The sequence below is a fragment of the Pan paniscus genome, chromosome 1 (genome assembly GCF_029289425.2).
Source record: "Pan paniscus chromosome 1, NHGRI_mPanPan1-v2.0_pri, whole genome shotgun sequence".
Classification (NCBI taxonomy): Eukaryota; Metazoa; Chordata; class Mammalia; order Primates; family Hominidae; genus Pan; species Pan paniscus.
Genome location: NC_073249.2, coordinates 78,811,728 through 78,827,695, shown reverse-complemented (window position 1 = coordinate 78,827,695; position 15,968 = coordinate 78,811,728). Strand labels below are relative to the sequence as shown.

Sequence of the window (15,968 nt, the reverse complement as noted above, 5' to 3'; positions counted from 1 at the left end):
CAGCCTGGGTGACAGAGCAAGACTCCGTCTCAAAAAAGAAAAAAAAAATTACCAACTGAGAATTCTATATTTGACCAAACTATCCTTCAAAAAAAAAGAAAGAAAGAAGGAAAGAAGGAAAGAAAGAAAGAAAGAAAGAAAGAAGAAAGAAAGAAAGAAAGAAAGAAAGAAAGAAAGAAAGAAAGAAAGAAAGAAAAGAAAAGAAAAGAAAAGAGAAAGAAAGAAAGGAAGGAAGGGAAAGAAAGAAAGGAAGGAAGGGAAAGAAAGAAAGAAAAAATTAAGTATTCACAAATAAAGTAAGATTGTTTTTCTAGCAGATCTGCCCTACCAGAAATACTGAAGATATTATCTCAGGCTGAAATAAAAGAATACTAGCTAGTCACTCAAGTCTACACAGAGAGCACACTCATAAACTACAGAGGTAGAATAAAATTATTTGGTTTTGTTCTCCTATTATGTTTAAAAGAAAACAGCTTAAAGCAATAATTATAAAACTGGGTTGGTGGAATTATAATGTTTAAATATATGTATGTATAACATGAATATATATAATGTGCATGGCAATAATAGCAGAAAAAATGAAGGAGGAAACCAGGTATACTGGAGCAAAACCTTTGTATGTTATTGAAACTAAATTGATATTAATTCAAACTACATTGTTTTAGGCTAATGTTATAATTGTGACCCTAGAACAAACAAAGTTTGAAAATTCACACTTCTTGATTTCAAAACTTACTACAAAGACACAGAAATCACCACAGTGTGCTACCAGTATAGGAAAAACATATAGATTAATGGGATAAAATTGAGTTCAGAAATAAACCATTTTAGTCAATTCATTTTTTACAAAGATGTGGAGACAATCAGGAAAAGAATCATCTTTTTAACAAATTGTACTGAGACAAGTGAATATCCAGATGCAAAAAATAAGATAAAATTAGACCTCTACCTCACACTATATACTAAAACTAATTCAGAATGAACCAAAGACCTAAGTGTAAGGCAAAAAACTACAAAACTCTTAGAAAAGTTCTAAATCTAATCTCTGTGAAGTTGGGCCAGGGAATGCAGGCAATGTCTTTTTCTTTTTTTTTAGTTATGATACCAAAAACACAAGCAATTAAAAGAAAAAGAATGGCAAATTTAAATTTCACTTAAATTTAAAACTTTTGCGCTTCAAGAGACACCGTCAAGAAAATGTAAAGGTAGCCCATAGAAAAGGAGGAATATTTGCAAATTATGTATCTGATAAGAGACTAGCATCTAGAACATATAAAAAATCACAACTCAATAATAAAAAACCAAACAGTCTAATCATAAAAAGTCATTTATTGTATAAATCTATTTACATAAAATGTCCAGAAGACAGACAGAAGATTAGTGGTTGCCAGGTACTTGGGGGAGAGGGAGGGAGAATGCCTGCTAACAGGTACAGGGTTTCTTTGGAGCTTGTTCTAAATGAAAATGTTCTAAAATTAGATAGTAATGATGGTTGTATACCTCTGTAAATATATTTAAAATGATTGAATTATATACTTTAAGATAAATTTTATGGTATGTGAATTATATTTTAATAAATCTATTATAAAAAGTGCTACAATAAACATCCTTCATGTCTCTCAGTGCATCAGTTGTATACATGTTTATACACTCTATGGACCTAGAACTGGAAATTCTGGGTTGTAGATTTTCAGTTTTGCTAGAACTTGACAAGTTTCTCTACAAACTAGTTATATCCATTTATAATCCCACCAGTCGTGTGAGAAAGTTCAACTTTCTTTTATCTTTGCCAATATTTGAAATTATCTTTTTTTAATTTTTACTTGTATTTTAGTATTTTTTAACTTATTAGCTGGGAAATAATATTTTAATGGTTTGTATTTTCATAACTTCAAGTGAGATTAAAAATCTTTTAAAATATTTATTGGCCATTCAGTTTTCCTTTTCTGTGAATTTTCTATTCTTATCCTTTGCCCAGCTTCTACTGGACTGTTGGTCTGAAGAACTATCTTTCAGTGCTTGGAACATAGAAACCAGAAACTTACCCACCCCTCAATAATTGACAGGTGAGCTTTAGTAGCCACTTGGGCATGCCAGGATATTCTACCACATTCATTCCAGAATGGAATCTTTGAAACATATGGTTGCCATGACGAGTGTCAACATTTCAAAGAATTTGCTTGGTTGATAACTATCTAGAGTATTTTACCTTTGGCTAAGAGGTAATATACTAGAGTTTCTCTTCACTACTTTGTCTCACCGTGATTACAGAGAAGTTACAAATATGTAAGTGAATTCCTATTAATATTTCTGTCAGTCAAAAGCTTGTCTTTTTTTCTAATCCTGACTACTTTTCTTAACTTTTGTTCTGTTAAGAAAAAGAACCATGAATACATTAGAAAATTACATTATGGCCCAGGTATGGTGGCTCACACCTGTAATCCCAGCACTTTGGGAGGATGAGGTGGGCGGATCATGAGGTCAGGAGGTCGAGACCACCCTGGGCAACTTGGTGAAACCCCATCTCTACTAAAAATACAAAAATTAGCCGGGTGTGGTGGCGGGTGCCTGTAATCCCAGCTACTCAGGAGGCTGAGGCAGGAGAATCACTTGAACTCGGGAGGTGGAGGTTGCAGTGAGCCAAGATCATGCTACTGCACTCCAGCCTGGCAACAGAGTGAGACAAAAAAAAAAAAAGAAAAAGAAAAAGAAAATTACATTACTATGGGCCCTCATCCAGAAATCTTGCCAAAGTTGGCAAATGGAAGAATTTTTCTTTATTCATTAATCTCCTAACTTCATGCCTTACTAGTAAGGATTCTCTTACTAGTAAGGATGAGAGAAACCACAACTATATAGATAAATATATTTATTATAAGGTATTGGTTTACACAATAATAGAAGCTAGGAAGTCCTGGATTCTGCTTTCTGCAAGACAGAGACCCAGGAGATCCAATGGTGCAGTTTGAAGGCCTGAGAGCAAGAGAGTTGATGATAAAAATTCCAGCCTGGTTCTGAGGATCTGAGAACCAGAGCACCGAGGGCAGCAGATTTGTGTCCCAAGTCAAGTAGTCAGGCAAAGAGAAAACTAAGCATTCTTCTGCCTTCTTGTTTTATTCAGGCCCTCAATGGATTGGAAGATGTTGACCCACATTAGGGAGTGTCATCTCCTATCACCAGAACACCAATTTAAATGCTAATCTCTTCTGGAAATATCCTCACAGACATACCCCAAAATAATGTTTACCAGATATCTGGGCATCCTATGGCTCACTCAGTTTGACACGTAATATTAACTAACCATAATGAGTTCCCACGTTGAAAATTTGGCACCCATATACATATCCTTAAGCCATAGTTAATCTCCAAATAAAGTCAATAAGAAGCTCATAATTCCATTTAACATGTTGAAATGTAGTGGGATTGATAAGGAATCAGAGAGACCGATGGGGTTGAGAAGGATATTTATTATTTAGGTGCACCGGCCCAGTTGGATTAACCTCCAAAGGACTGAGCCCTGAACAAAGAGTTATCTTTTAATCATTTCGTGGGGTGGGGGAGATCTGTGTAGGGGGAAGCATACTACAGAAGTGAGAAACAAAGACAGTTATTCAATTAATTGAAACATGCATTACATCATTTCTTACTTTTCAAGGAAAAACATGTTTTATGACTTGAGTTTATCTGTCTAGTGACCTTGCAGCTGCACAGCTAGAGAAACAGGGTCTTCACAATGCCTGGGAAAGGAGGAGAGATAAGGCTCACTAGCCACAGAAAAACAGGCAGTTAATTTTAAAGGACTCCAGCTCTTTCTCTTTCTCTGGGGAATTGGGTTTTCTTACATACAACTGAGTTTCTGCTTACACATTCTTTAATTTCTTTTAATTCCTGTTCCAACATATGTCCTGCATACAACTGAAAATGCACTAAACCCTTCTCAGAGGAGGAGATAAAGTCCTTCAGTGATGTTTACTCTCTTCCTTGATGTCCTGTAACTTAAACACTATGATGTAACATTAACAATACTTAAATACTAGAATATGAAGTCATTGCATTTTGTATTATGTGATAAGAGAATAAGAAAAGAAAAAATATTTGATATCTAATATATACACAAAGAAATGTATTCAGAACAAAATTAAAAGGAAATACTCATAATTATTACAGTCTTCATTTCTGCACTGATCACAGCATCATAATCAGTATTTTTAACTCCCTTTTTCTACTACACATTCTGTAGTTTCTTTGCCTTCAGTAAGCGCCTCAGCTGCTTGTGGTTCTTTACCTGCTAAAGTGATCCATAAAGGTCTGGGTCACTAGTAGTCCTACCTGCATTGGGTGGTTGTAGTTTTCCATTGATCTTAATCACAGGACACAGTAATACTAAGAGACACACTAAGGGATCTTTTGTATTGCAGACATACTCTTCCTTGCCTCCATTATGGAATAGTAGCCCAAGTTCTCTTTGGTAGTGTAGATCAGTCAGTCCAACCAGCACCATAACTCCCTTCTTAGCCTGTTGACTCAGAAGCACAAGGAGACCAAGGTGGCCAGGTGGCAGTCTTAACTTCTAGTTCAATGGAATTATTGTCGTGTCCCCTGATGGAAGAATTCTTCCCTCCAGAACTGAGATCTCTAAGCCAGCAGAGCATAATGTCACAAGAACAGGAAGCTAGTGGGACACTAAGGATAATAGTGAGTAGTGCAACTCCTATTTTCACCCCTCGATCCCTAGACCCAGGAATCCTGGTTATAGGAGAAATAGCACTATAAATTGAACATATTCAGAGCATATTCAGTTTTCCGGAGAACCTTGCCCCAGCCCTTCCAGGTATTGACATCTAGCTGGTGATGTAACTGAGTCTTCAAAAGGTCATTCCACCATTCCATCAAACAAGTGGCTTTAGGATGGTGGGGAACATGGTAAGACTAGTGAATTCCATGAGCATCAGCCGATTGCCCCACTTCTTTGGCTGTGAAGTGAGTTCCTTGATCAGAAGCAGTGCTGTGTGGAATAACATGATGGTGGATAAGGCATTCTATAAGTCCACAAATGGCAGTTTTGGCAGAAGCATTGCACACCCGGAAGGCAAATCCATATCCAGGGTAAGTGTCTATTTCAGTAAGGACAAAATGCTTCCTCTTCTATGATGGAAGCAGTCCAATGTAATCAACCTGCCACCAGGTAGCTGGCTGATCACTCTGGGCCACATCAAGGACTCAGTGTTTTTCTCTGCTACTGGCATATTGGCCACTCGGTAGTGGCCATAGCTAGGTTGTCCTTGACAAATAAAAGTCCATGTTGCTGGACCCATACATAACTTACATCCCTGACACTATGGCTACTTTGCTCATGAGCCTATTGGGTGATGACACTAGTGGCTGAAGAAATAGCCTAATTGGTATCTACAGAATGGGTCATCCTATCTGCTTGATTATTAAATAATCCTCAGCTGAGATTGCCCTTTGGTGAATACTTACAGGGAACACAAATATCTTCAAACTTTTTGCTAATTCTGAGATGTCTATCCACATATCTCTTCCTCAAATTTCTTCATCAATTTTCCAATCATGTTCCTTCCAAGTTTCTGACCATCTAGAAAAATCACTGGGCACAGCCCATGAATCAGTATATAATCACACATCTGGCTATTTCTCCTTCCAATCAAGGTAAAAATTCAGATTCAGTGCTCGAAGTTCTGCCTACAGGGAGGATTGCACTGCTTGGGGTTTTGCCCACTGGGAGTATTTCTCTTGACCATTGTCCTTCAGAGATGTCCCAAAAGGGGGCTATAGGGATACAGTCATCCACTTTTAAGTTGTGCCTGTATATCATGTAGAACCAACTGTAAACCAGGCTGTTTTCTTCCTCTGTCAATTGATCATAGGGAACTCCCATGAAGCCATAGTTGCAGGCTAATAAAGAGAAGGCAGTGTAGCAGGAGGAAGGATCATTGGCTTTTGGCCACTTCTTTATATAATTTACTTGTGCCTTCAAGACCTGCTCAGGCCTGATCACACATATATATCACTTCCATTTGATGATGGAGTACTGCCGTGCACACCCAACTTTATGGCTTGGTGGGTTGGATAACACCCAGTTCATGATAAGCAGCTCAGATCACATGGTAACTTGGTGCCACATGGTCAAGCATTCAGTCTCTACTAAGGCCTAGTAGCATGTCAAGGGCTGTTTCTCAAAAGAAGACTAACTATCTGCAGAGGAGAGTAAGGCTTTGCTCCAAAATCCTGCGGGCTTGCACTTCAATTCACTGCCAAAAGCTCAAAAGAGCATCATTATCTGCCACTGATGCATCAAGCACCATTGGATCTGCTGCATCCTATTGTCCAAGTACCAGAGCAGACTGTACAGCAGCCTGGACCTGTTTCAGTCTTCTTCTACTATGGGCTCCATTCAAATTAGCAGCTTTTTAGGTCACTTGGTGAATGTGCTGGAGTAACACACCCAAATGAGAAATATGTTGCCTAAAATCTGTAGAGGCCCATTGGGCATTCTGCTTTTTTGGCTTTAGGAGGTACCAGATGCAACAAGTTACCTTTAACCTTAGAAGGGATATCTCAACATGCTCCACACTACTGGACCCCTAGAAATTTCACTGAGATAGAAGGCCTCTGAATTTTTGTCAGATTCATTTCCCACCCTCTGGCACACAGGTGTCCTGCCAATAAGTTTAGATATTGCTACTTCTTGTTCAGAAGATCCAATAAGCATAATGTCGCCAATATAATGAACCAGTGTAATGTTTGTGGATGGGGAAGTGATTAAGTCTCCTGAAAACTAAATTATGACATAGAGCTGGAGAGTTGACATGCCCCTGTGGTAGAACAGTGAAGGTGTATTGCTGGCCTTGCCAGCTGAACACAAACTGCTTCATGTACACCTTACTGAAAGGGATAGAGAAAAAAAGTATTTGCCAGATTAATAGCTGCATACCAGGTACCAGAGAATATGTCAATTTGCTCAAGCAATGAAATCACACCTGGAACAGCAACTGCATTTAGAGTTACCACCTGGTTAAGTTTATGGTAATCCACTGTCATTCTCCAAGATCTATCTTCTTCATAGTCCAAATAGATAATTTAAATGGTGATGTGGTACAAATGACAACCCCTGATTCATTTAAGTCCTTGATGATGGCACTAATCTCTGCAATCCCTCCAGGAATGCAGTATTGCTTCCAGCTTACTATGTTCCTAGGTAGAGGCAGTTCTTGTGGCTTCCACTTGGCTTTTCTCGCCATAATATCCCTCATTCCACAGCTCCGACAACCAGTATGCGGATTCCACTAGCTACTCAGCTTGTCTATTCCAATTATGCATTCCAGAACTGAGGAAATAACCTCAGTTATAACAAATAACTCTGTAATAACCCAGGATGGATTGGGGACACACCGGACCCACTGTTAGAATGACCTGAGCTACACTCCATTGATCTCCTGACCTCCCTAGTTCCCTATTCTGACTGGATGGCCAGAATGACATTTTGGGTCTCCTGGAATTATTGTCAGTTCAGAACCATTTTCTAGTACTCCCTAGAAGGTCTGATTATTTCCTTTCCCCAAGGCACACTTACCCTGGAAAAGGCCATAGGTCCCTTTGTGGCAGACTGGGAGAAAGATTCACAGTATAAATTTTGGTAGTATACTAAGGTCCTTCTTCAAAAGGGCCCAGCCTCCCTTTCACTCAAGGAATTCTGGGTTTATAAGCCAGCTTAAGCCTGGGAAATGATTGAGGGATCATGACTCAATTTTTTATTTAGGTTAGATTTTTGTTCACTTGACCTAGAACTTTTATGCTTATACAAATCAAATAAGAATTTAATAGGCCTCCTATCTGTTTAACTTCTAGGAACACCATGATCAACTAGCCAATACCATAGGTTCAAAAGAGTCAGACTATTTTGACTGCTGCTTTGACTTTTTGTTGCTCATTAAGGCAACTGCACTCATCTTTCCATTGGCTGTTGAGCTTGCCCCTTTGCCCCTGCCACCCTGAAATCCAATTATCCTCATCACATTTACATTTCCCTATTCAGTGGCTGCAGTTTCCACCATAGTAGGGTCTGATCTACAGAAAAGAGCAAGCACAGAGCTCCTCAAGGATGCTGGGACTTCCCTCACAAATTGCTTGCTGTAGTGGCAAAAGGTGTGTCTTCTGGACACTCCCAGCGTGAGGGACTAGGTCTTAAACGACAAATTCACTCTAACATTCCAATCTCCCTAAGCTTTTGAATCCCTTTTCTACATTAAGCTATACAGGTCTGGCATTTCTAACTTTCTCCTCATTGGCCACTTTTTGGTCCATGTTTTAGCCAATCAACCAAACAAGTAGTTAGAGCCATTTCCAACTCCCTGAGCTTCACCGTTAAATGCAGAATCTCTGCTTAGTGAGCCCATATCAATAAATTTGGCCTAATTCAACTTTTTGTTTCTTCCACCATTATCCTACAGCTTTAATATCCATTTCTACACAGGTTCCCTGGATTTCTGCTTGTAGAAATAAGAAAACTCAAGTCATTCTTTTGGAGTGTAGCACATTTCCTCATGGGTCACACTTTCTACCTTGACTTTAGGGGCCTTCTGCAACTTGGGTCTAGTTATGGGTCTAGAAGCAAAGAAGAGTGGTGGGGTTGAGTCCCTAAGAAGACTCAGCATTATCTTGCTTGGCAACTGCCTCAGGGAAGGCAATTACAGTTTCCTCCGGCAATGTAGAGTAGACACACACACACACACACACACCCTCAGAGAATACCAATAATTTTATCGAGGGTAAAATTTTAGATTTGTCCTAAAATTTCTTTCTGTATGTCTTTAATCCTGTGAAAATTTTTAAGAAACTTTTGCTAAAGCAAAGTCTTTGATAGGGTAGGCCAGTAACATACATTTACTAAAATATGGGATATTCAAAAACAGCAAGGAAAGCACTCCAGTTATGGAGTAACAGCTGAATTGTATGGAAATATGACATGCCTGGAATAGGGCTTTTGTTCACATGTTTGGACCCAGAGATACCTCCCTGGATAGATGACTGATACTTTTCCTGGGTGATAGGGATGTGAGGAAAGCAAGGTGAGTAGCTTAGACAGAAAAAGGGGAATGGAATGCATGCACTAAGTAAACTTTCTTTGGTTCTGGTTTTGAACCAAAGATAAGCTGGTGAAGCTGAACTAAACAAGAAATCACACAAACAAGCTGTTGTTGCTTGCAGGTGGGCCAGGGTGAAGGAGGCCAATTCTGCAGTAGCGCTAATGCTGCCAGGAGGGTAAAACAGTTGGGGAAAAGTAAAGCCAAAAGAGCAAATTTACATATACTATGCTGGATCAAAAGGAAAATTCCTCCAGGTGAAAGTCCTGAAAATATTTGATTTGGAAGTAGCCCATCTTATTCTAATAAGCAATGATTTTAAAAGAATCAATACAGGATCTAAACAAATATTTTACAAGAAAAAAGTAGAAAATTAAAAAAATCAATGACAATTAAAAACTGGAAAAATATCAAACGGCAGATGAAAAACTTTTTTAATTTAATGGAGTGATTTTATCCATAAAATGTGATTTCAAAGTAGATATATAAGAATTTAGGAAAGAAATAGTGCAGCTCAGGAAAAAAATGGAGTGTTAAAAATACTCCAAAAGCACTGTTGGAAACAGTGCAAAGAAAATGAATATTGCTAAAAATGTGCTAAAGAGAATTAAGGACCAAACTGAGGTAAGCTAGAAAGACTTTAGAAATGAGATACAATATAAGCATAACTGATATCACTAAAGAAGAGAACCAAAATAACAGAAAAGAAGAAAATATATAAATAAATTTTAACAAAATGTGCCATGAACATATAGATTCAAAAGCAGAATATGTCCCTAGAAAAATTAAGTCAATCAATGATGAGCTCTTTACTTGTAAAGTTACTTAATTTCAAAAATAAACAAGGAATCCTTTGGAAATCCAGAGAGGGAGAAAAAGGTTCATTTGATCTATATAGGAGAAAAAAAAAAGGAGCTAACCTTAGCCTTTTCCACAACAATGCTAGATGACAATGGAACAATGTCTGTAAAATCCTTATGAAAACATTATAGCTCAGGAGTATTACATGCAGTCAAACTTTAACTCAGTGTAACAGTTTTAATGTGAAAAAAAATCAAGGAATGTGATTCTCATGAGATTCTCTTAAATAAAGTCAAAGAAAATGAACTTTAGCTCAACAAGAAATGAATGGGGAAAGTCTGGCAGTATGCATAGAATCTGTTTACATGAAGGGTTAAGACATAAAGGAAGTAGGATTATTGTTACAGAACTGAATGTAAATATTATACATCTTGAAAGTATAAAAATAATATCGCTAATAACAATTATAATAAAAATAAAAGATAAGGGGAAAGTTAATAAATACATTGATTTCATTTTTAAAGCCTAGGGGATATTAAACAAGCAATATAAACACAAATGCATAAAGGTTTCACTAATAAATCAACTAAAATTATATGAGGAGTGACAGAGAAGAGAAAATAGAAATGAACTAATTTCATCTTTGCTCATAGTTGGCAATCAACAGGTTCTGTCTAAAGTTTTGAGGAATAAATATAAGAAGTTATTGTAATCCTAAACATCATCACAACAGGAATATAAACCTTTCGTATTAAAGAAACACACAAAACACCACATCACACACATACAAAGTATGGAGAAAAACATCAAATAATAAAATATTTAAAGGTAACAACAACAACAACAACAAAAGCACATACAAAATATAGTGACAAAATCTGTTATGTAATAAACAACAATGGATTGAACTTATGTACAAAGAGAAAGAAATATGGTTAAATCACTAGTAAAGTCCAGCAATATGTTACATACTCGAGGTACTTATAAAACAAAGTATCTCGAAAAGGTTGCAAATAAAAAGATGGAAAAAAGGAATACCAAAAAAGTGTAAACAACCACTAAGTAGGTGTTGGGATCATAATTCAGACAAACTTGAATTTCAGGCTTTAAAATAAGCTTTGAGGCAGTAAAGGTGATTTTTTAAATGCATCACATTATGAAAAAGTTCATAATCCATTATGATGATACAATAATTATGAAAATCTATGTGGTAAGAAGAATTTTAAGACGGCCCCCAATATTCCTGTCCCCTAGTATCCACGTCTTATATCAATCCCTCCACTTGAAGCTGAAATATTTAGGAAGGAAGGGTACGGAATGAAGATCTGAATATGATGTATGATGGGAAATCATTCTCATGATTATGTTATATAACGTGGAAGAAGGAACTGTACAGCTATAATTAAGGTTACTAATCAGTTATCTTTGAGTTGAAAGGAAGAGTATTTGAGTGGCCTGCCCTAATCACATGAGTCTTTTAAGTCTGGGTCTGGAGGTTGGAGACAGAAGTCAGAGATTGGTAGTGTGAGATGGCCTCTGGAACAGGTCATATGGCAAGAAACCACAGACGGCTTCTAGATGCTGAGTACTGTCCTCAGCCGCAGCCAGCAAAGTAATAGGTTCTTCAATCTGACAGCCTCAAACAATTGAATTTTGCCAACAATCTAATTGACCTGGAAAGAGAACTCTGAGCCTCAAATGAGATAGCACTCCAAGTTGACATCTTGAGTCCAGCTGTGTGAGACCCTGAGCAGACTACAGCTAAACTGAGACTGAACCTTCTGACCTACAGACACTGAAATAACAACATATTTTTAAGCCTTTAAATTTGTGATAAATTGATGCACAGCTATAGAAAATTAACACAATCCACATACTGTATATCATAGTACCATCCATATTGATAGAGCAAAACAAAGCTGTAGGAAAGTTTCTGGTTTATGTACTAATACGTGATATTTTTTGCAGCATTACTAGTAGAAGACTTTAATACACCTCTGTCAGCATGTTGACAAGGAATCCAAAAACAAGTAAGGCTTTAGGACATAATAGAGATGGGAGAAGGTATTTTTGTGTATATGTGTGTGTATGAGTGACAGATGACAGAGAGAAACCTATACATCATTCTGTAACCATGATAACAAAGAATGTACCTTTTTTCCCTAATGCCCGTAGAACGTTCACAAAAGTAACCATATATTAGGCTAGAAATTTCTGTATAAATTCCAGAAAGTAGAAATAGAAGACATATTCTCTGATTACAATGCAAAAAATTAGAAACTAGTGATGAATTCATGAAACAAGTGAAAAACAACCTACCACTTGTCCAGTAAACTTTCTATTTTAAACAATTCTTGAGTCAAAGAGGAAATTAATAGGAAATTACAAAGTATTGATAATACTACATATCAAACCCTATAGTATACAGCCAAAGGGATCACAGAGAAAAATTTATAGCCTTTAGTACTTAGAAAACTAAACCAGAACAAAATAAGAATAATGAAATCAAGTATTGAAAGCAAGAAGTTATAAAAATAAAACAAAACAAATCTAAGGAATGCAGAAATAAAATGACCCATATAAAGATGAAGTTGAATATTTGAATTCAGGAAAAGAAAAATAGTAGGACTAATAAATAAATTCAAAATCTTGTATTTTTTTCATGATAGGCAGGCATTCACTCTGTAATATTTTTTCCTCAAACCTATATTCCCAGTCTAATTATATGAAAAAAAATCAGATAAATCCAAATAGAGGTACATTTTACAAAATACCTAACCAGTGCTCTTCAAAACTGTCAAGGTCATAAACAAGGAAAGACTGCTAAACTGTTAGAGATCAGCGCAAACTGAGGAGACACGCTGAGTAAATGCAACGTGGAATCCTGGACTGGATCCCAGAACCAGAAAAGGATATTAGTGGAAAAATAGGTGAAATCCAAATAAAGTCTGAATTTTAGTTAATGTAATTGTAATAATGTTAAGTTCTTAGTTTTGAAAAATGTGCCATGATTATGTAAGATGTTAGTTAACATTGGAGGGAACTGGTTGAAGGATACATGATAATTTACTGTCTTTGCAACTTTCCTATAGGTCTGAAATAAAAAGTTATTTTTTTAAAAAAAGAATCAAAGAAGATCTAGAAAATCTAAATATACTAATTAAAATAGAAGACATAAAATAATTATCAAAGGGCTACCTCCTCCAAGCAAGCAAAGGAAAACATAACAGTTTCTAAAAATTTCATAAGGCAATTTTATCAATCATTTCAGTAACTGATAACTCCATTTCTAATTAAATTATTTTGATAACATTAAAAAATTTAAAAGCCCCTTATACTGTTTCCTGTGAAGTTATAATTCAAACAAAATTATATTTTCCTTTCCAGTTTTAATATATGCATTTATTTCTATTTTTAAATAATATTTGATGGTCCTTCCAGATATGGTAAATGATGGTGGTAGTAACGATAATCTTTGTTTTATTCTTTACCTTAATAAGAACGCTTCTATTTATTTTCTAATCACACTTGGTACTGACTTTTTTATCTATCACATTAAGACATGAACTACATAGCCATTTTATTTAAAAATGTTATCAAGTTCATATTTAAAATCTTATAAATTTGGAACTCAAAAATTATTGTGTAGAATTTCTTCTTTAGCAATTAATGTTGAGAATTGTATTATAGATTCTCTTTTATTGAACCATCCTCTATGTAATAAATACTACTTGGGTATAGTCTTTTAGTCTTTTAATGTGCTGCCATAGCCTGCCTACTAATCTTTTTGTTAAGTGTTGTCCAGTAATACTCACAGTAAATTTGTCTATAGTTTTAGTGTGTGTGTGCATGTCCTTGTTGGACTTTGACATCAAGGTCATAGTAGCTTCAGGTTTGGAAATAAGGCCCCACTAAGATGATAGGAGTCTATGTTCATTCCTTTTTAACTAATCTCCTTCTTTCTGGCTAGAGAGTAGTCTCCAGATTCTGCAAGACAGTGTGAAATGGCACCACATGGTAAGTGATATTCTATAAGGATATCAACGTAACTGAATTCTCTTGGAAAAAATAACTTTTTACTGTTTCCATTACAAGGATGTTACAAGTAATGTTTAAAATACATGTGTTGGGGGAGAAAGGGGGAAAAAAGGCAATTTGGTTAAAAATTGTTTTTACCTGTATGTCCCTGCAGCGTCATTTCTTCTTCATTCTCTCATGCTCCTGAAAATGACCTTCAGCACTAATTTAAAAGGATGAAACTTTTTACCCATCCTACTATTTATCCCACCCATCCTCCATCAACTGACTGGTCTCTAGGATAGTCTCCTCACTCATATTTTCCCTTCCATCATCACTGTGGAAACCCTTCCCATCAAAGTGAAGCTCTTCTCTGATTGAATGATATTGTTTCCTTATTTGAGAGCCATTCTAGTTTGTGTCTTTCCTTTTCCATTTATCTTATTTTCTAGGCCTTTTGCAGATTTCTTGTCTTTGATCTCTTAAGAGCAGAGATTGTGATTATTCATCTTTGTGTTCTCTGCAGTGTGTAGCACAGTATTGTCTTAGTGGATATTCATCCAGTCATTTTTCAAAATTGTTTTAAAATTCTGAACCTCTAATAGACCCTACCATCATTTTAATCCACATCCAAATTAACACAGAAGAAACAGGGGAGGGCTACCATAAGAAAATATGTAATCTTCTACCTTTACAAAAGAAATGCTTCAGCGTGGATATTAAAACTTTTATAGACTTTGTTCATAATCCATAGGTTGAAGTCGCTGATAATTAAAGCAAAACATTGATAACATTTGGTGGACAAATTGATTTTTCCAGCCAGGACATGAGGAGAGTTGTTAATAAAACCATATTCTATTAAACAGGGTCATTTAATCCTTTCCCATTTGTATAGTCCATAGAGTCAGAAAGATGCAGTTTAGAATTACACTCATTCAATCCCTCATTCATTTATTCAACAAATATTTATTGAGAATCTACTATGCATTAAATATTATGCTATCTTTTTGAGAAACAAAGTAGAATAAAACTCAAACACTAGCCCCAAATTGCTTATAGTCCAATGGGAGAGATTTAAAAAAATTCAGTAGTTAAAACTGTTATAAGTTATGAAGAAGTTACAATATTCAGGAAATGATAGAAGTATATTTGGAGGGACATTCAAATATGACTTTGGGCCAGAGAAGATTTGAGCTGGACTTTGAAAGATGAGTAGAATGCCTAGATGAAAGTGAAGTACATTCCAAGAAGAGGAAACAGCACCTGTAAAGGCGTGGAGAAAGAAAAAGCAACATACATTTGTAGAATTATAGATTTTAGCTATGGTTCCCCAGGAAGCAGATTCTAAAATAACACTGGATGTGCTCTTTGGATCAATACTTGGGGATTAGTAGTAGAGGCAAAGTCAAGGAAGCAGGATTAAGTACAAGGAGGTGTTGAACTGCAATGCACTTGCAAGATAGGTCTCAGCTACTTCTGCAGGGCACTCTGGAACTGGAATGACCTTTCAAAGTTGACCCTCTTTGAGGCAAGGAGGTTTGGCCTTTATTTCCCCCATGTCAACTAGTCATTAGATGTAGGTTGCTCCCAGAGAGGGGATGTGATCTTAGGTAGGAAGGCTCTTTGGCTAAGGGAAGTCTCAAGAATACTTATCTAAAAGCTCTCAGCTGCCAACACTTCCACAAGTTGTGGAAAGAGTATTTCAGTACTGAAATGGAGAGGGGTGGTCTAAACAACACCCTGCAGCATCCATCTAAGACAAAAGGTGTATCTAGAATGAAGACTAGTCAAGAGGAAATAATAGGAGTTGTGGATGGAGAGGTAAGCACAGACTTAGTCATAAAAGTTCCTTTACGCTTTGCTAAAAAGTTCAAAACCTTGGTGACTTACTTAATCAGGAGAGTGGTGTTGCTCCAACAAAATTATAGATGATGAAATACAAAGATACTCCTTATAAGTAATAACAGACATCTGAGTTGAAGTGTACAATTGAGGGCGGATGGCTGTTGGGAACTCCTGCACCTGGGTCAAGTGGGCTGGTGTTTC

General features: G+C 36.4%; 1 protein-coding gene across 4 annotated transcripts in view; it reads left to right on the top strand.

Moving 5' to 3' along the window:
- Positions 1–2,133: 2,133 nt before the first annotated feature.
- MROH9 (maestro heat like repeat family member 9) overlaps positions 2,134–15,968 on the top strand; it is a 132,348-nt gene continuing 118,513 nt past the window's right edge. For 3 of the 4 annotated variants that reach the window (XM_055111690.3, XM_055111691.2, XM_055111687.2), the window contains exons 1-3: positions 2,150–2,286; positions 11,874–11,935; positions 13,876–13,922. In XM_055111690.3, the coding sequence (XP_054967665.2) occupies positions 11,911–11,935; positions 13,876–13,922 (72 nt within the window). In that variant the 5' untranslated portion in view covers positions 2,150–2,286; positions 11,874–11,910. Of the gene's footprint in view, positions 2,287–11,873; positions 11,936–13,875; positions 13,923–15,968 lie in introns of all 4 variants that reach the window. The other variant, XM_003824644.5, reaches the window with a different exon arrangement.